This window comes from Sminthopsis crassicaudata, chromosome 3 (assembly GCF_048593235.1).
Source record: "Sminthopsis crassicaudata isolate SCR6 chromosome 3, ASM4859323v1, whole genome shotgun sequence".
NCBI lineage: Eukaryota > Metazoa > Chordata > Mammalia > Dasyuromorphia > Dasyuridae > Sminthopsis > Sminthopsis crassicaudata.
Window position 1 is genome coordinate 1,225,700 of NC_133619.1, and position 17,400 is coordinate 1,243,099.

Below are 17,400 nucleotides of genomic sequence, written 5' to 3' on the forward strand. Positions count from 1 at the left end.
GGATTTCTGAGAGGGAGAGATTTTCTGGGACCTAAAGGTTCCATTTTTTGGTCTCAGGGCTGAATCAGACTTTCGTCTCAAAGAATCCAGCAGATAATGTGAGTTCCCATGAAATATGTATACACATGACTCTGTCACGGGAAACCTCTCTCTTCTAAAAGTCAGTCACCTTGAACCCAGATTCCTTAATCCTATCTCACCCTAGAAACCAACCCCACTTCTGTTAAGTACCACTAATAAAGCTCAAGAAGCAGTAGGTTGGATGAAGAGCTAGGAGACACTGCCAGCCCAACCCTTTGCAGAGGAGGAGGCACACAAAGGCCACACAGTGTTCCCTGCTTTTGGACTTGTTCCCTGTAGGGATCCTTTGTGATGGGTTTTGTTTTGCTTTCTGCAAATGCTATTGTCGCAAGGACTGGCTCCTGTCTACAGAGCCTCCCAGCTTGGAATCTGTCGTGGTGGACCCCATCGTGGTGGACCCCAGAGGCCAGCACTTTGTAGATGCTCACTGAGTCCAGAGACCAGTCTCTCCTCACAGGGCCAGAGATCTAGGGTCAGGAGATACCACAGATACCATTTAGTCCAAGGCCCCCACTTAGAAGAGGAAGCCAAGGCCTGGAAGAGGGAAGGCCCTGCTCAAAGTCACAGGAATCCAACTCGCTTTTGCAAACCTAGACTGAAAGGCAGGCAGAACTCCTTGAGCGCACTCCCCGAGAATACATGGCCAGAGTCCCCACCCCCACCTCCCCCAAAGGAATCCAGAGGTGAAAAAGGCCTCAGTGAGTGCTCTGGGTGCTTCAGAAGGGACATTGGTCTGCTTGGTAAAGAAGACCAGTGAGCCCCAGGGAGGGCACGGAGTCCAATCAAGGATGTAGCATGAATGAAAAGATTTGAGCAAGAGGTTTTCTGGCTTTTTAATTAGGTTAGCTATAATCAATAAATTGATGGCAAATGGTTTCTCTTGGCAACCAAAGAGTAAAGACATGGAGGACCCGAAAGCTTTAATAGTCTTTGAAAGGGAATTCCCTTGACAGCGGAAAATCAATCTCGGGATGGATTAGATGGGATTGGCCAGAAAGCTCCAGCCGTAGGAGGAGGAAGCCTCCGGGCCGGCCGCACCTCTGGACGGGGTTTCTCCTCAGGAGCTGGGCTGCCCGGAGCTCCACGGGAGGAGTGCGGGAGAGGCTCCTCGCCCGGGAGCACTCCCCCAGCCCGGACCGGCACTCGTGCCCGGAGGCTAGGACGGTCTCATTAACCAGCCACGTCCCTCAGAGTGGGCTCCGAGACCCCCCCCCCCCAGCTCTCTGTAGTTCTGGGCTCCTACTACCCCAGGCGCCCAGTGTCCCCGGGGAGGGCGGCCTTCAGCACCACGGACAGCGCGGGAGGCGGCTCTCTCCCGGCAGGGCTGCGGCGCCCCCCTTTCCTCTTCCAAAGGAGGGATGGGGTGAGGGGCCAGCGGGGCGCCAGGAGATGCACGGAGGGGGCCGGCCCAGCCTGCCACGAGCCTGCTCCTGGGGCTCCGGCCCCCCCGACCACGAACTCCCGCGTGCCCCGAGCCGGGCACTGTGAGGGAGGGTCCCAGCACCGCGTCCCCAGAAGAGACCGAGGCCTCCGCCCTGTCTTATCCTTGTCCCGGCAGCGCGCGCTTCCTCCGCGGGTGCAGACCGCCCCTCTCTGGGACTCGCCCAGGGACACCCCCGCCCCATCTTCTGGAGGGGGATGCAGAGGCGTGCAGCAGGATTCCTGCCTCTGAGTCCTCCCCAAGAGCCCCGGGTACTCCTCCCCAGCGGAGTCCCAGGCTGGAAGGAGAGCGGGGCAAGGAGGAAAAAAGACCCCGCCCATCTCGGCCGCACAGGCGCAGAACCGGCCCAGCCCCGTCCTTAAAGCGCAGCCGCAGTTCCGCCCCGGCGTCCCGTGGTCAGCGCGCAGGCGCGACGGTGCCGTGCCCCGGAAGCAGTGTGGCGAAGCCGGTTCTGCGGAAGCACGTGGGACTTTGGGGAGCGCGGAGCAGCATGGCGGGGACTCGGAGCTCACGGAGCTCGCGGAGCACGCGGGGCACGCGGACGTCCCGGGCAGTAGCGGAGGTGAAGCCGGAGCCTCCCGAGGTGGCGGAGGAAAAGCCGGGGGAGGAAGCGGAGGAGGAGACGGCGGCGGCGATGGCGGGCCCGCCTGAGGAGGCCGCGGACGCGGAGGAGCGGGCCCCCTCCCCGCCGGCGCCGCTGCTGCAGCAGAGCCGGAGCTTCCTGGACCTTTTCTGGGGCATCGGCAAGCCGGAGCAGGAGCAGCGGCTGGCGGCCACGGCGGCGCTGGTGACGCGGCTGCGGGAGCGCCCCCAGGTGCGCGGGGGGGGGGGGTGGGGTGGGGGGTGCTTCCCACGTGTGATAACTGGGGGGGCGCCGCGGGCGCCCCCAGGGGGATGTGTGGGTGTGTGTGGGGGGGTCCTTCCTTCCCTTCCCCCCGGTGACGAGGGCTGGGTCCGCGGGGAGCCCCTCACCCCTTCCTCTCCCCGCAGGAGGCCGAGCTCCAGTACGCGCTGCGGCGGCTCATTGAGGGCCTGGGGGCCACTCGGGAGGCGGCGAGGCCGGGCTACAGCCTGGCCCTGAGCCAGGTGCGGAGGGGGCCTGGGGGGGTGGTCGGGGGGGGGGGGTTGTCAGTGGGGGGGCGGGTGCCCCTGTCGGTGGTCTGGGGGGCCGGGGGCGGGCCGAGCTCAGGGTTAGATCCTCCCCTGCCTCTGTCCCAGGTGCTGCAGGCCTTGGAGCGCGTCCCCTTGCAGAGAGTCTTGGAGCAAATCCAGGAGAAGCACGACCTGCAGAAGAAGGTGAGTCCTGAGCCCCAGCTTGTCCGCTGCTGCCCCCGCCTGGAGGGGCTGAGTCAGGACTCCCCCTCTGGCTCTTGCTCCATCTTAGAGATGTGGACACTGAGGCTCCTGGAGGCTGGCCGGCCGGACAGTGCCAGAAGGGGGGGGGGAAGGAACCGGACTTGTGGACAGTGCCAGAACCGGAGGGGGGGGGGATTCAGACAGTGCCAGAAGGGGAGGGGGCCGGCCAGGACAGTGCCAGAAGGGGGGGGGCGCTCAGACAGTGCCAGAACCCGGAGCGGGGTGGGGGGCCGGCCAGGACAGTGCCAGGGGGGGGGGGGAAGGAACCGGACTTGTGGACAGTGCCAGAACCGGAGGGGGGGGGGATTCAGACAGTGCCAGAAGGGGAGGGGGCCGGCCAGGACAGTGCCAGAAGGGGGGGGGCGCTCAGACAGTGCCAGAACCCGGAGCGGGGTGGGGGGCCGGCCAGGACAGTGCCAGGGGGGGGGGGGAAGGAACCGGACTTGTGGACAGTGCCAGAACCGGAGGGGGGGGGATTCAGACAGTGCCAGAAGGGGAGGGGGCCGGCCAGGACAGTGCCAGAAGGGGGGGGGGCGCTCAGACAGTGCCAGAACCCGGAGCGGGGTGGGGGGCCGGCCAGGACAGTGCCAGGGGGGGGGGGGAAGGAACCGGACTTGTGGACAGTGCCAGAACCGGAGGGGGGCGGGGCCCAGGGCGCTCACAGGAGCCAATGCCTTTCCAGAAGCTCTTACGCAGCGCCGCCTTCGGGAACTTCTTCGGGGTCTTAGCCTTGTTTCAGTCCGGCCGCCTGGTGAAGGTGAGTGCGGCTCCGGCCGGGAAGCGGGGGGCTGTGGGGGGCCGGGCCCGCTCTGGGCCGGTGGCTGACTCCCCGGGGCGGGCCCCTTCCTCTGCCCGCCCGCCCTCCCCTGCCCCAGGAGCCCAAGGCGCTCGTGGCCTCGGTCCAGCTGCTGCAGAGCCTGGCTCAGCACCGGAACCACCTGCAGGACCTGCCCCGCCGCACGCTGGTGGACATCCTCTCCGAGGTAGGCCCCGAGGCCCCGGCGGGAAGGGGGGTGGGGAGCCCAGGACTCGGGGAGGGGGCTCAGGAGCAGCCCTCTCGCCCCCCTCTCCCCACGCAGGTCCCAGAGCCCGTGTTCGAGGAGGTCCTGCTGGACGTCCTCCAGGCCGACTTGGCCGCGGCCTTCAGCACCCCCGAACAGCTGCAGCTGCTCCTGGTGGGGCTCCAGAAGTTTCCCGGCGTCCTGCACCCCAAGAAGCTGAAGAAGCTGCTGGGCTCGGCGACCGTGGTCACCAAGGAGACCGTGCCCAGGTCTGGAGCGTCCGCCCTTCCGGCCTGTGTCTGGGGGGCCTGCGGGGGGACCCAGGGCAGGTGTTCATGGCTTCCTCCCTGCGGGAGACGCCCAGGTTTTTAGCCGCCGGCCTCGGCGTTACGGGGAGGCCCGGAGAGCCGTCCAGCTGCCCCGCGGGCGCTCTCGGGTGCCCCTGTGCAGAAGGCCGGCGCGGGCGCTGGCCACGCGAGGGCGGGGCCTTTCTGGGGGTCCGCCGGGGGCTTGGACCAGAACCGGGAGCCTGCCTCGGGCCAGGGGCTCGTTCTCATTGACGCCCTCTTCCAGGCTGGTGGAAGTCTTGCAGCTGGCGGCTAAGTCTGTGAGGAAGGAGAGGGTGCTGCACCCCGTGGGGCTGGACCTCCTGCGCGTGGCCCTGCAGGAGGGCGCTTTCGAGCTCTTCTGGAGGGAAGTGGTGGAGCAGGGGCTCCTCAAGGAGCACTCCGGGCCCGGCAGGTACCAGCCTGGGCTGTGGGGGTGGGGTGAAGGGGAGCCCCCAAAACCTGGGGGGGGCGCGGGCCCCAAGGACTCAGCGGCGCCTTTGTCCCTGCGCAGTTACATGGCCTTCCGCCTGCTGGGCAGTGCCCTGCCCCTGCTGTCTCTGGAGCAGCTCCACGTGGTCCTCCGCGGAGAGGTCATGTGTCAGTACGGCGACCACGTGCTCTCGGCCCAGGTAGGCGCGGGTCGGGAGCGTGGCGCGGGGCCCCGAGAGTGAGGGCGGGCCCTCGTTGACGGGCCTCTCCTGCAGCTCCCTTCGAGGTTCAAGTTTGCACCGGAGATGGAGAAGTACGTGAGCTCCTTCCTGGAGGGCTGCCCGGACCCCGAGAAGCAGCTGGCCGTGCTCGTGGCCTTCTCGTCCCTCACCAACCAGGGCTATCCCGTGGTGCCCAGCCTGTGGCCCGTGGTGAGGCACCTGCAGCCTGAGGCCCTGGACCGCTACTGCCGGTGGCTGCGGAACATGTTCCTCCGGCCCGACTTCGGCAGCTGCCTCGAATTCAGCACCAGCCGGCAGAAGAAAACCGCGGCCGAGGACGGCAGCGGGCACGCGGGGACGTGAGTGCCGGGGCCTGGGCTCCCCACCCCGTCCGGCCGCCCTCGGGCACTGCCCCAAGCCAACTGTCTGTCTCGTCCTGTAGGCCCGAGAAATCTGCGTTTCGTTTGCGCAAGTGGCTCATTCAGAGACTGACCAGCATCGTGGAGAACGCCCAGGTGGTAAAGGACGAGGCCTTCGTCATGGGCATAGCCAGGTAGGGGGGCTTCGGGGGCCGGGCCTCCCTCCTCTCAGTGCGCTGGTTCTGCTCCCTGAGGTCACGGGACCGCCCTTTGTGGTAGCTGTGGCCCAGGCCTTTGGGGCAAATAAAGGCGTTCTGCAGCAGCCCCAAGGGCCGTTTTAAATCCAGGACCCGTGGCCTTCCCCTCTCTGAGAGGGGGACGGGGGATGGTCAGGGAGCTCTCCTCTGCCCCTTGTGACTTGGCAGGGTCGGCGCAGTGACGCGGCTGGCCCTCGGGGGCCTGTGCGTGCGGGGGTGCCCTCGAGTGCCCGCTGTGCAGCCCGGGAGGCGGGCACAGGGGCGAGGGCTCCCGTGGGCAGGGCCAAGGTTCTGTGTGCTCTAGTACTAGTCTGGGAGGGGCCCGGGCGGGCCAGAGTGGGGTGTGCCCCGTGACCCCGTCTCCTGCTTCTCCAGGTTCTGCTTCTTCCATTCATTCTTTGAAACAAAGAAACCTTCCAAAGACATCCCTGAGTCGGAGCAGCAGGTCTCGGTTCCCTTGGACAGCGAGACCAGAGAGAACACCGGCAACGCCTTCTTCAGGTGGATGGGTGGGGGGTCCTCCTCGGGCCTTAGTGTGCAGCCACTCTGGGATCGTCCCCATGAGGGTCCTGTGGGGTCCTGCTTGGCCGGCCACAGCCTCTGACCCGGCCCGGGCTTTCCCAGGAGCCCTCCCTCCCGCTCCCCCTTCTCCTAAGGACATTTGTATGCCTCAGGCGCTTGAGGCTCTCTGGGGTCCTGGACAGCCCGGCGGAAAGCTCCCCCTCGGTGGGCGGCTCGGTGCCCGCGGGCGTCTGGCCTGACTCGGGTCTGCTCTGCCAGTCTGCTGCAGACGCTGAACTCCCTGCCCTTGCTGGGGGAAGCCCCCAAGACGGTCCCCGGTCCCCCCCGAGGGAAGGCGGGCCACGGCGTGACGGCGGACGGCCGGCTCTGGGCCCAGCACCTGGTGCAGTACGCGGCCCTGCTGCTGTCCCACGGCAAGCACGTGCGGCCCGCGAGGCCCTTCGCGGCCCAGGAGAAGGCCGCCTGGGAGAGGTGAGCCGTCCTGTGGGGGAGGGGGCTGTGGGGGAGGGAGTGGGAGTGGGGGGGTTGTTGCTGACCCTGCCCGCCCTCCTCCCCTCAGGATGCTGCAGTCTGTGGACCGCTTGCAGCAGCGCGCCAAGGACGCCCGCCTGGCCGAGACCACGGCCTTCCAGCAGCTGCTGCTTCTGGTGGGCCTCCACCTCTTCAAGGTGCTTGGGGGCCGGTCATCATCCGGAACCATCTGTGGGGGGCAGGGCAGAGGGCACCGGGACTCCCCGCCTCCCAATGGCCCCTGATTCACCCCGTCCCAGACGGGAGCCCCTGGCCGGGAGGAAGCAGAACCCCAGACCCCCAAGGAGCCGTAGCCGGTGGTCCCAGCAGCCTCCCTGTCCTCCTGCAGGCGCCAGGCGAGTGTGTGGACGTGCTGAACGACCTGCAGAACTGCATGGAGAAAGCCCTGGACAAGAAGGCAACCACAGGTGTGTCCCGAGCCAGGGGGGCTGGGGTCCCAGAGGAGTCCCTGTGGGGGAGGAGAGCGGGCGGCAGGGTCCCGGTCCATGGGGAGGAGGCCCAGCGCCCCTCTTGACCCCGGACCGGCCTCCCCTGGCAGGTGCCGAGGAGCCGCAGTGGGTGGAGGTGATGGTGGAGATCCTGCTGTCTCTGCTGGCGCAGCCCAGCCGCCTCATGCGCCAGGTCTGCCGCAGCGTCTTCGCCCGCATCTGCCCACACCTCAACCTGCGCGCCCTGCAGCTGATCCTGGACGTGAGTGGGGCCGGGCCGGGCTGTGCGGGGGAGGGGCCGCAGCGCCCTACCCGGGGAGTCACCCCTTCCCCCATTGGATCTGCAGGTGCTGGACCCCGATAAGGAGGAGGACGGGGCCGTGGTGGTCACCGATGAGCCTGGCAGGAAGAAGGGGCCGGCCACGGAGGTAGGGGTGGGCGGAGGGGGCTGTGGGCACAGGAGGGAGGCTGGGCCTTTCTCCCCCGTTGGAAATGCACGAGCCGCCTGGGGGGGGCGCCCGGGGGAGGGCAGGTCTGCGCTGACCCCGGTCTGCCTGGCAGGACTCGAGCGAGGACTCGGACTCAGGCAGCGAGGAGGACTCCGGCAGTGAGGAGGACTCCCTGGACGAGGGCAGCGACGGGGAGGTGGACGGTGGCTTCCGGCAGCAGCTCATGTCCGTGCTTCAGGCGGGGAAGGCGCTGGTAAGGGGGGTGGGCGGGGGTGGGGCAGGGCAGGGAGGGCCCCGTGGGGGTGGGCGTGGGGGGCAGAAGCCAGCATTGGCTCTGCTCCCCAGGACGCAGACGGCCAGAGCAGCGAGGAGGAGCTGGACGACGACGCCATGCTGGCCCTGGACGCGCGCCTGGCCAGTCTCTTTGCGGAGCAGAAGCTGCGCGCTCAGGCCCGGAGGCGGGGGAAGGACCAGGCACGCAAGGAGAAGAGCCTGCGCTGTGACTTCAAGATCAAGGTGGGGGGGGAGGGGGCATCCGTGATGGGGCGCGAATTTAGGGACCCTGGAGCGGGGGAGGGAGTGCTCCATCACCGGGAAGGGCAGCGTCCCACTGGCTGTGTCTTTAAGGTCCTGGACCTCGTGGAGACCTTCCTGACCAAGCAGCCGGAGAACCCGCTGGTTCTGGAGCTGGTGGAGCCCCTGCTGGCTGTGATCGAGCGCAGCATGAGCCGCGACTCGGCCAAGCAGGAGCAGGACTTCCTGCGCAAGACAGCCGACATCTTCACGTGAGCGGGGCCCCGGCTGAGAACGGGATCCGGGCTCTGGGGAATGCCCGTGGGGAGGGGTCCGGGCACCTGCTGGGCCTCCCAGGCTCTGGGGGGACACAGAGGGGCCGGTTCCCTGGGGTGACCCTCTGGCTCACGCAGGAACCAGCTGTGCCGGGCCAAGCAGTACTGCCGCAGCGTGGCCGACCGGGCCGAGGCGCTCCACGTGGCGCTGGAGCGGCTGGTGGAGCGGGCCGGCCGCCAGGCGGACTCCGCCGTGGCCCTGTACCATTTCAGGTGAGGGGCTGCGCGGCTCCCAGGGGGTTTGGGGGGGGTCCGTGTGCTCCGACCGGAGTCCGGGACCCCAGCTGTCGCTCCCTCCCCACAGTGCCTCCCTCTACTTGCTCCGGGTCCTGAAAGGCAACACACCCAAGCCGCCGGCTCCCCTGTCCCCGAGGAAGCAGCGCAAGGTCAGCGCCCCCACCCAGGTGCAGGTGGGTCCCCTCGCTGGCCCTCTCCTGGGGTCTCGGGGAGCTCCCCAGGGGTGGGGGCCCAGAAGGCAGTGGCGGCCTCAGGGTAACCCACGGGGGATCTGGGGCCCCCACCTTCACTCTCCTCTGCCCCCACAGAGCTCCAGCTGCTTGGATCTGGCCCGGGTGTCGCTGCTCTACACCGAGGCGCTGACCAGCTTCCTGTCCAAACGCAACAGCCCTCTCACGGCCGCCATGTTTGTGGACCTCTTTACCCGGCACCCTGTGAGTGTGGGCGCTGGGGGGGCAGGGGCTTGCCGGGCTCTCTGGGGTGGGGCTGGGGGGTCCTGGCTGAGGCAGGGCTGCTTCAGGGGTGGCGCTTATGCCCGCAGGTGATTTGTCAGCGGCTGCTGCCCGTCGTCCTCCCGTTCGTCACAGACGGAGCCCGGCCATATCACCAGGCGAGTGTGGGCAGAGGTGGGGGGGGCCGCCGTCTCTGCTTGTGAGTGGCCGTGCCCATCGAGGAAGGTGCCTGTTGGCTCCAGGGCTGGCGGGCACCAGACTGGCAGGACATTCGGGGCCCTGCCAGGCTGGGAGACGGACCCCGGGCGGGAGCGCTGGGGCTGGCGAGCCCCGCCATCACGGCTCTTTGAACCCCCTTTTAGGCCCAGGCTTGCTTGTTGCTCCTGAAGGCCCTGCAGATGGGGGAGCTGAAGCAGGCCCTGGAGGGCCCGGCCTGGCAGGAGCTGATTGGGGACAGCCTCAGGCAGACCACCGAGGTGAGTGAGCCCCTCAGCAGGTCATAGCTCCCCGGCGGGGGGCTGAGTGACCCCCTTGTGGCCCCTGGAGACCCTATGTGCTTCTCCGTGTCCCCTAGAGTCTGAGAGCCGTGGGCACGGCTGTGAACAAGAGCGTTCTCCTCAAAATGTTCAAGGCCCTGGAGCTTCTGATCTTTCTCATCAAGACTGTGAAGGAGGAGGTGAGGACGTCTCCAGTGGGGTGGGGGGTATTCTGGGGCTCCCCATGTGCCTCCCCAGGCAGCCACGGCCGGTCCTCGCCTCCACAGGAGCTGCCCACAAGCCTGGAAGCCCCCCTGGCCGTGCTGCAGACCCTGCGGCAGAGTGACCGCCTGGGTGCCACCGGCCGCCTCTCCGACCTCACGTGGCAGGCCCTCAAGCTGCTGGGTGTCCCGTGAGTAGCTGGGGTTGGGGGGGGGCGGGCCCCCTTCCAGCCTCGCAGGCCCTGACCCAGCTTCTCCACAGGCGGCCCAAGGAGGAGAAGGTCAAGGTCGCCGAGAACAAGGGCGCCCCCCAGGAGCCGGGGAGCCGCAAGCGCAAGAAGGGCTTCCTCCCCGACACCAAGAAGCGCAGCAAGAGGCAGCAGGCGGAGGGTGGCGAGGACCCCGGCCACGCCACGCAGGACGCCAAGAGGAAGCGGAAGCGGAAGCGGAAGAGGAGGTCCACCCAGCAGCAGCCGCCCATGGTGAAGGAGCCGGGCTCCCCGGCGACCCCTCCCCCACCGGCCAGCCAGACCAAAGACCCCGAGCCCAAGGCTGTGGTGAACGGCGACGCACAGAGCGCGACCCCCGGCTCCGCGGGTCCCAAGAGGAAACTCCGCGGGGGGAAGAGGAAAAATGGGCTGGACGCGGCGCCCGCCGCCCCCCCCCTGCAGAAAAAGGCCAGACTGCCGCCCCCGGGGACCCCTAGCGGCCCCAAGACCCGGCGCAAGAAGCTGGGGCCCGAGGCCGGCGGCCAGTGAGCAGCTGGCGGGCGGGCTCCTCCACAGACTGTATTTTTGCACTCAGATCCAATAAAACTCCAATAAAACCAGCGCTCCCTCCCAGAAGGCTTTGGGAAGGGAGGAGGGGCAAAGGGCAAGAGGGGAAAATGGGGGCCGAGCCGGGAGGTGGGGCGCGCCCCCCTCCCCTCCCCCAAGGAAACCACGGACCCGGGCCTGGTCTTAAATACGTTTATTAGCGGACGTGGCGCCCACGCGGCCCCGGCCCGGCTGCTCTGCAAAACCAAAGAGCCTGAGGGAGGCGGGAGCCGGGACGCCGGCTCTTGTACGACAAGAAAGCTTGGTCCTGGGGGCGGGGCGGCCCTCGGCTGGCCCCGCCCCCCGCCGGCTTTTGAGGCGGGCCACTCCCGCCGGGCCCCGCCCGGGCTGAGATCCTGGGGGGCGGGGCGTTCTGCCCGAAGTCCCGGCCCCGTCAGGCTCCGTGTAACTTGTCTCTGCCGACCCCCCCAAGCCCGGTGGGGGGGGGGCCTCCTGCGTGACCACACCCCCTCCGGGGAAGGAGCAGGGCAGTCCAGCCGGCTCACTGCCTCGGCTTCTAAGCAGCAGCAGGGGGGCGTCGGGCTAGCAGGAGCTGGCACTGGGGGTCTGAGGGCAGCCCCCCTTTCTGACTGTCTCGATTTGGTTTCTGGGGGAGCCTCCGCACTGCTCGGCGGCCGGGGGTCTCTAAGACTGTGCGGTTTGCCGCGGGGGATCATGGAGAAAGAAACTTGACAATGTGGTGGTCTCGGCTCAGCCTTATGGGCTCCCCCGCTTCCCTGACGGAAACGGCCACAGAAAGCAGAGCCGGTTCGCCCGATGGGCCCCGGGCACCGAGCCCTGCTGTGCTGCCCTCTGGCGGCGCTCCAGGAGGAGCCCTGGGGTGCTCTTGATTTAAATCTGGAAAGCCTGGGCTGGAGGGGGGGGTTGAGAGCGGCCCTAGGAGGTGCAGAGGCTTGAAGCGCCCACAAATAAGTTATGGTCCCCGGGCTGGCTTCTGGGGCCCAGGAGAGGGGAGTCGTCCCTGAGGGGCCCAAAGGCGGGGCGCCAGATACTTCTTGCCGGCCCCCTCCCCCGCCAGGAGTGGAGAGTGGGCACCCGGTCTAGTGGCACTCCTCCCCCAGTGGCCCCTTCCCCAGAAGGGCAAGTGGGGAGTGGGCCAAGGGCGGCTGGGCCTGGGGGGCGGTGCGGCCTACTTTGCAAGCAGGAGGCCTGGATTCCAGGCTCTGAGCCAGTTCTAGCAGCCGGGGGATCTGGGACAAGGCGGCTCCCCAAAACTGGGACGGGAGGGGCCGGGAGGTCCATCGGATCCAGGCTGAGATGCTGAGTGATGAAAGGGGTGGGGGATGGGCTGGGAGCGCCCTGGAAGCTCGGGCCACTGGAGAAGGGCCCCCTCTACCTTCCCAGCCCCCATCGGGGTTCAAGACCGCCCCCTCTCCTTTGGCAATGTTAGGAAGTCAAAGGCTCCTCGAGACCCCCACCAGGCAAAGGCCCGGGTGGGGGGTTTCCTCTGAAAGCTCCGAGTCTGGAGTCCGTGCCCCCGCCCCGCTCTGTCCCTCGCCAGTCCTCCTCCGGGCGGCCCTCCTGCCTCGGGGGTCGATCCTGGCCCCTGCCCTTCAGGCCCGGGGTTCAGGCTCCCAGGACACCTAGAGAGAGGAAAGGGAGCAGGTGGGGGCGGAGGCCGGGCCCGCGGCCGGTGCCACGTCGGAGCACGCTGGGAGGCCGGCAACGAGGGCCGAAGGCCCTGGGCCAGGGAGCGTCCCGGCTGGGGGGGGGGGGGCCGCCTGCACCCCGGGCCAGCTTCCTGGCTGCCCCCACTTACCCCGCTCAGACTTTCACAGCAGCTGGGGGCATCATCAGCTGGTTGACCCTGGGGAGAAGGAGGGGCTGTCAGGGGCCAGGGCGGCACTCGCAGCGCCCGGAGGGCCCCCAGCCAGGATCAGGGAGAGAGCAGTGACGGCGGCACCCGAGCTCCTGCCTGGCCCCGAGGTGAGGAGGGCAGCCTCGAGGCCTGAGCCCGGAGCTGCGGCGCAGCCGTGGGGGGCAGAGCGCCGGGGGCCCACCCGGTGTCTGGGGGGGGGACCTGGGGGAGGGCAGGCAAGGGCCACTGGGATGGGGGTGCGGGGAGCGGACAGAGCCAGCCGGGAAGGAGAGCAGCAGCCCCGGCCTTCCTGGTCCCCCCACGGGTGCCCCTCTCTACAACTCTGAGGGGCGGCCAGGGCTGGGGGCCCACCGAAGACCGAGAGCCAAAGGCGATCTTCCCGCCGCCCACATCCGGGTCCCTCCGCGTGCAGAGATCTCCTCCCCCCCCTGGTGTCCCGCACGCCGGCCCCGCCCCCCAGCTGCTCTAACCAGCCCGTGCCAGTGCAGCCGGCGGCGGGGCCAGGGCGCCCGGGCAGGGTCCGGGCCAGCGGAGCCTGGGAGAGCCAAGCAGCCCCCCGGAAGCGAAGCTGCCCGTTACCTGGACGCCGCCGCCGGCCGGGCCCGGCCCCCACTCAGCTCGCTAACGCCCGAGGGCCCCTGCGGGAGAGCGCGGCGTGAGGGCCCCGCGGAGCCCCCGCCCCACAGCCCTCCAGGGGACAGTGAGGGCGCCCGGCCGTGGGGGGGGGGGGGCTCGGGGAGTCAGCCCCACCTGGGGGCCCTCAGACCCACGGGGCGCTGTGTAATTGTGGGGACGGGTTTATGTGACGTCTGTCCGGGCCCGCGGGCACGTGCCGGGAGAGTGCCCATCACCACCCCCAGAGGCCACGCCCGGGGAAAGCCCCGGCCTCCCTCCAACCCCGCTCAGGCTCTTGCCCTTCTGGGGAGCACCGGAGCGCCCGGACCCCCTGTGGGAAGCGCCCTCGGACCCTCGCTAGCCAGCCTCAGGCGGCTCCCCGCTACCAAAGGCCCCCCTAAAGGCGCGCTGTCCCCTGCCCCGCCCCCTCGAAGCCTCTCCCAGGAAACGTCAGCCCGGCCCAGGTCCCGCCGTCCCGGGCCTCGGGCCTCCCCCTCCCGCCGCGAGCTCTGGGCGTGCTCAGGCCCCGGGGGCTTCTGGGAGGAGCTGCTGGCCAGAGCTGGAGGCCCAAGGGAGCTGTCCACCTGCCGCGTCCTGGTCTTCTGGGCTCCCCGCCCCGCCCCCTCGGAGCCCGGGCGCCCCGCCCCCCGCAGCCACTCACTGTTGCTCGGCTTTGGCCCGGTCGCTGAGGAAGAAGAGGGCCGTGGCGAGGAAGAACATCCCGCCCAGGACCACCACGAAGGGGCAGAGCATGAGGGCGTAGCCCAAGCTCAGGAACTCCCAGAGGGCCGACTCCCGCGTGCTCTGGCGGATCAGGTCCGAGATCTGGGGGCGGGAGGAGGCGGGCTCAGGGGCGGGGGCCGCTCGCCCCCCAGCGGCCCCTGTGAGCCGAGCACCTGGCGCTCCTGCAGGCAGGTCACATGGCCACGGCGCACGCGCACACCCCCAGCACCTGTCATTCACACACGCATGCACGCGCAGGGCGCACACCCAGGCACATCCCGTGGGTTCGGTGCACACACGACGTACACGCCCATGCACGTGCACACAGACGGATCACACGGGCACGCGCACACCCCCATGCAAGGCACATGCACACGCCTGCCGCTTCTCAGCACCCCCACCTCCATAGTCTGCCCCCCCATCTCCCGCTGCTGGGCCTAGCCTTACCAGGGCCCCGGCCCCCAGCCCGCGGGAGCTCTCTCCCGCTCAGGACTCCCCGAACACGCCCCTCTGCCCCCTCCCGCCCGGGCGCCCTGCCTGCGCTGCCCCCCAAGATGCCCCCCGGGGGTACTCACGAAGCCAATGAGATAGGGGCTGCCCGCGTCTCCCAGGAGGTGAGAGGTGAAGCTCTGCAGAGCCACGGCCGTGGCGCGGCGCGTGGGGATGACCACGTACTGCGGGGGGCAGGAGGCCGGGTCAGCCAGCACCCCCTTCCCCAAACCCCCCTCCCGTTGTGGGGAACCTTGTGGCAATGACCAGCCCGCCGCCCTGGGACCCCACTGTGTCTGAGGGGCCCCACTTCTGTGTCTGAGGGGGCCCCACTTCTGTGTCTGAGGGGCCCCACTTCTGTGTCTGAGGGGCCCCACTTCTGTGTCTGAGGGGCCCCACTTCTGTCTGAGGGGCCCCACTTCTGTGTCTGAGGGACCCCACTTCTGTGTCTGAGGGGCCCCACTTCTGTGTCTGAGGGGCCCCACTTCTGTGTCTGAGGGGCCCCACTTCTGTCTGAGGGGGCCCCACTTCTGTGTCTGAGGGGCCCCACTTCTGTGTCTGAGGGGCCCCACTTCTGTGTCTGAGGGGCCCCACTTCTGTGTCTGAGGGGCCCCACTTCTGTGTCTGAGGGGGCCCCACCTCTGTGTCTGAGGGGCCCCACTTCTGTCTGAGGGGCCCCACTTCTGTCTGAGGGGGCCCCACTTCTGTGTCTGAGGGGGCCCCACCTCTGTGTCTGAGGGGGCCCCACCTCTGTGTCTGAGGGACCCCACTTCTGTGTCTGAGGGGCCCCACTTCTGTGTCTGAGGGACCCCACTTCTGTGTCTGAGGGGGCCCCACTTCTGTGTCTGAGGGGGCCCCACCTCTGTGTCTGAGGGGCCCCACTTCTGTCTGAGGGGCCCCACTTCTGTCTGAGGGGCCCCACTTCTGTCTGAGGGGGCCCCACTTCTGTGTCTGAGGGGGCCCCACCTCTGTGTCTGAGGGGCCCCACTTCTGTCTGAGGGGCCCCACTTCTGTCTGAGGGGGCCCCACTTCTGTGTCTGAGGGACCCCACTTCTGTGTCTGAGGGGGCCCCACTTCTGTGTCTGAGGGGGCCCCACCTCTGTGTCTGAGGGGCCCCACTTCTGTCTGAGGGGCCCCACTTCTGTCTGAGGGGGCCCCACTTCTGTGTCTGAGGGGGCCCCACCTCTGTGTCTGAGGGGGCCCCACCTCTGTGTCTGAGGGACCCCACTTCTGTCTGAGGGACCCCACTTCTGTCTGAGGGGGCCCCACTTCTGTGTCTGAGGGGCCCCACCTCTGTGTCTGAGGGACCCCACTTCTGTCTGAGGGACTCCACTTCTGTGTCTGAGGGACCCCACTTCTGTGTCTGAGGGGCCCCACTTCTGTGTCTGAGGGACCCCACTTCTGTGTCTGAGGGGGCCCCACTTCTGTGTCTGAGGGGGCCCCACCTCTGTGTCTGAGGGGCCCCACTTCTGTCTGAGGGGCCCCACTTCTGTCTGAGGGGCCCCACTTCTGTCTGAGGGGGCCCCACTTCTGTGTCTGAGGGGGCCCCACCTCTGTGTCTGAGGGGCCCCACTTCTGTCTGAGGGGCCCCACTTCTGTCTGAGGGGCCCCACTTCTGTCTGAGGGGGCCCCACTTCTGTGTCTGAGGGGGCCCCACCTCTGTGTCTGAGGGACCCCACTTCTGTGTCTGAGGGACCCCACTTCTGTGTCTGAGGGGCCCCACTTCTGTGTCTGAGGGACCCCACTTCTGTGTCTGAGGGGCCCCACTTCTGTGTCTGAGGGACCCCACTTCTGTCTGAGGGGCCCCACTTCTGTGTCTGAGGGACCCCACTTCTGTCTGAGGGGCCCCACTTCTGTCTGAGGGGGCCCCACTTCTGTGTCTGAGGGGGCCCCACCTCTGTGTCTGAGGGGGCCCCACTTCTGTCTGAGGGGCCCCACTTCTGTCTGAGGGGCCCCACTTCTGTCTGAGGGGGCCCCACTTCTGTGTCTGAGGGGGCCCCACCTCTGTGTCTGAGGGACCCCACTTCTGTGTCTGAGGGACCCCACTTCTGTGTCTGAGGGGCCCCACTTCTGTCTGAGGGGGCCCCACTTCTGTGTCTGAGGGGCCCCACTTCTGTGTCTGAGGGACCCCACTTCTGTCTGAGGGGCCCCACTTCTGTCTGAGGGGGCCCCACCTCTGTGTCTGAGGGGGCCCCACCTCTGTGTCTGAGGGGGCCCCACTTCTGTCTGAGGGGGCCCCACTTCTGTGTCTGAGGGGGCCCCACCTCTGTGTCTGAGGGGACCCCACTTCTGTGTCTGAGGGGCCCCACTTCTGTGTCTGAGGGGCCCCACTTCTGTGTCTGAGGGGCCCCACTTCTGTGTCTGAGGGGGCCCCACTTCTGTGTCTGAGGGGGCCCCACTTCTGTGTCTGAGGGGGCCCCACTTCTGTGTCTGAGGGGCCCCACTTCTGTGTCTGAGGGACCCCACTTCTGTGTCTGAGGGGCCCCACTTCTGTGTCTGAGGGACCCCACTTCTGTCTGAGGGGCCCCACTTCTGTCTGAGGGGGCCCCACCTCTGTGTCTGAGGGGGCCCCACCTCTGTGTCTGAGGGGGCCCCACTTCTGTGTCTGAGGGGGCCCCACTTCTGTGTCTGAGGGGCCCCACTTCTGTGTCTGAGGGACCCCACCTCTGTGTCTGAGGGGGCCCCACCTCTGTGTCTGAGGGGGCCCCACTTCTGTGTCTGAGGGACCCCACTTCTGTGTCTGAGGGGCCCCACTTCTGTGTCTGAGGGACCCCACTTCTGTGTCTGAGGGACCCCACTTCTGTCTGAGGGGCCCCACTTCTGTCTGAGGGACCCCACTTCTGTCTGAGGGACCCCACTTCTGTGTCTGAGGGGGCCCCACCTCTGTGTCTGAGGGGGCCCCACCTCTGTGTCTGAGGGACCCCACTTCTGTCTGAGGGGCCCCACTTCTGTCTGAGGGGGCCCCACCTCTGTGTCTGAGGGACCCCACTTCTGTCTGAGGGGCCCCACTTCTGTCTGAGGGGGCCCCACCTCTGTGTCTGAGGGGGCCCCACTTCTGTGTCTGAGGGGGCCCCACCTCTGTGTCTGAGGGGGCCCCACTTCTGTCTGAGGGGGCCCCACCTCTGTGTCTGAGGGGGCCCCACTTCTGTGTCTGAGGGGCCCCACTTCTGTGTCTGAGGGGCCCCACCTCTGTGTCTGAGGGACCCCACTTCTGTCTGAGGGGCCCCACTTCTGTCTGAGGGGGCCCCACCTCTGTGTCTGAGGGACCCCACTTCTGTGT

At 68.1% G+C, this 17,400-nt stretch overlaps 2 protein-coding genes across 4 annotated transcripts in view; one reads left to right on the top strand and one right to left on the bottom strand.

Annotated features, from left to right (window-relative positions):
* The first annotated feature begins 1,887 nt into the window (after positions 1 to 1,887).
* On the top strand, positions 1,888 to 10,467 carry MYBBP1A (MYB binding protein 1a). Of its 2 annotated transcripts, none has more exons than XM_074297765.1 (27): positions 1,888 to 2,336; positions 2,513 to 2,608; positions 2,741 to 2,818; positions 3,561 to 3,635; positions 3,754 to 3,861; positions 3,958 to 4,148; positions 4,453 to 4,620; positions 4,720 to 4,837; positions 4,913 to 5,217; positions 5,301 to 5,411; positions 5,850 to 5,975; positions 6,255 to 6,467; positions 6,556 to 6,664; positions 6,856 to 6,934; positions 7,066 to 7,217; positions 7,303 to 7,383; positions 7,517 to 7,657; positions 7,750 to 7,920; positions 8,032 to 8,189; positions 8,331 to 8,465; positions 8,557 to 8,662; positions 8,798 to 8,923; positions 9,031 to 9,099; positions 9,304 to 9,417; positions 9,516 to 9,617; positions 9,705 to 9,829; positions 9,901 to 10,467. In XM_074297765.1, the coding sequence occupies exons 1-27, from the start codon at positions 2,013 to 2,015 to the stop codon at positions 10,394 to 10,396; spliced, it is 4,077 nt and encodes a 1,358-aa protein (XP_074153866.1). In that variant the 5' UTR covers positions 1,888 to 2,012; the 3' UTR covers positions 10,397 to 10,467. The 2 variants fall into 2 exon arrangements, with proteins under 2 accessions (XP_074153866.1, XP_074153867.1); XM_074297766.1 differs by having other exon boundaries at positions 8,557 to 8,638.
* Positions 10,468 to 10,592: 125 nt separating this feature from the next.
* The window catches only part of SPNS2 (SPNS lysolipid transporter 2, sphingosine-1-phosphate), a 31,291-nt gene continuing 24,483 nt past the window's right edge, over positions 10,593 to 17,400 (bottom strand). Inside the window, exons 10-14 of one of the 2 annotated variants that reach the window (XR_012487626.1) lie at positions 14,207 to 14,305; positions 13,570 to 13,733; positions 12,873 to 12,931; positions 12,234 to 12,281; positions 10,593 to 12,057 (exon numbers count right to left, since the gene is read on the bottom strand). Coding sequence is in view for 1 of the 2 variants with exons in the window: in XM_074297767.1 (XP_074153868.1) it covers positions 12,239 to 12,281; positions 13,570 to 13,733; positions 14,207 to 14,305 (306 nt within the window). In the remaining variant the exon portion in view is untranslated. The remainder of the gene's footprint in view (positions 12,058 to 12,233; positions 12,282 to 12,872; positions 12,932 to 13,569; positions 13,734 to 14,206; positions 14,306 to 17,400) is intronic. The other variant, XM_074297767.1, reaches the window with a different exon arrangement.

Coding starts and splice junctions, on each gene's coding strand:
- MYBBP1A (XM_074297765.1), top strand. CDS start 2,013: ATGGCGGGGACTCGGAGCTCACGGAGCTCGCGGAGCACGCGGGGCACG. Junction 2,337..2,512: donor GGCTGCGGGAGCGCCCCCAG/GTGCGCGGGGGG, acceptor CTCTCCCCGCAG/GAGGCCGAGCTCCAGTACGC. Junction 6,665..6,855: donor TGGGCCTCCACCTCTTCAAG/GTGCTTGGGGGC, acceptor GTCCTCCTGCAG/GCGCCAGGCGAGTGTGTGGA.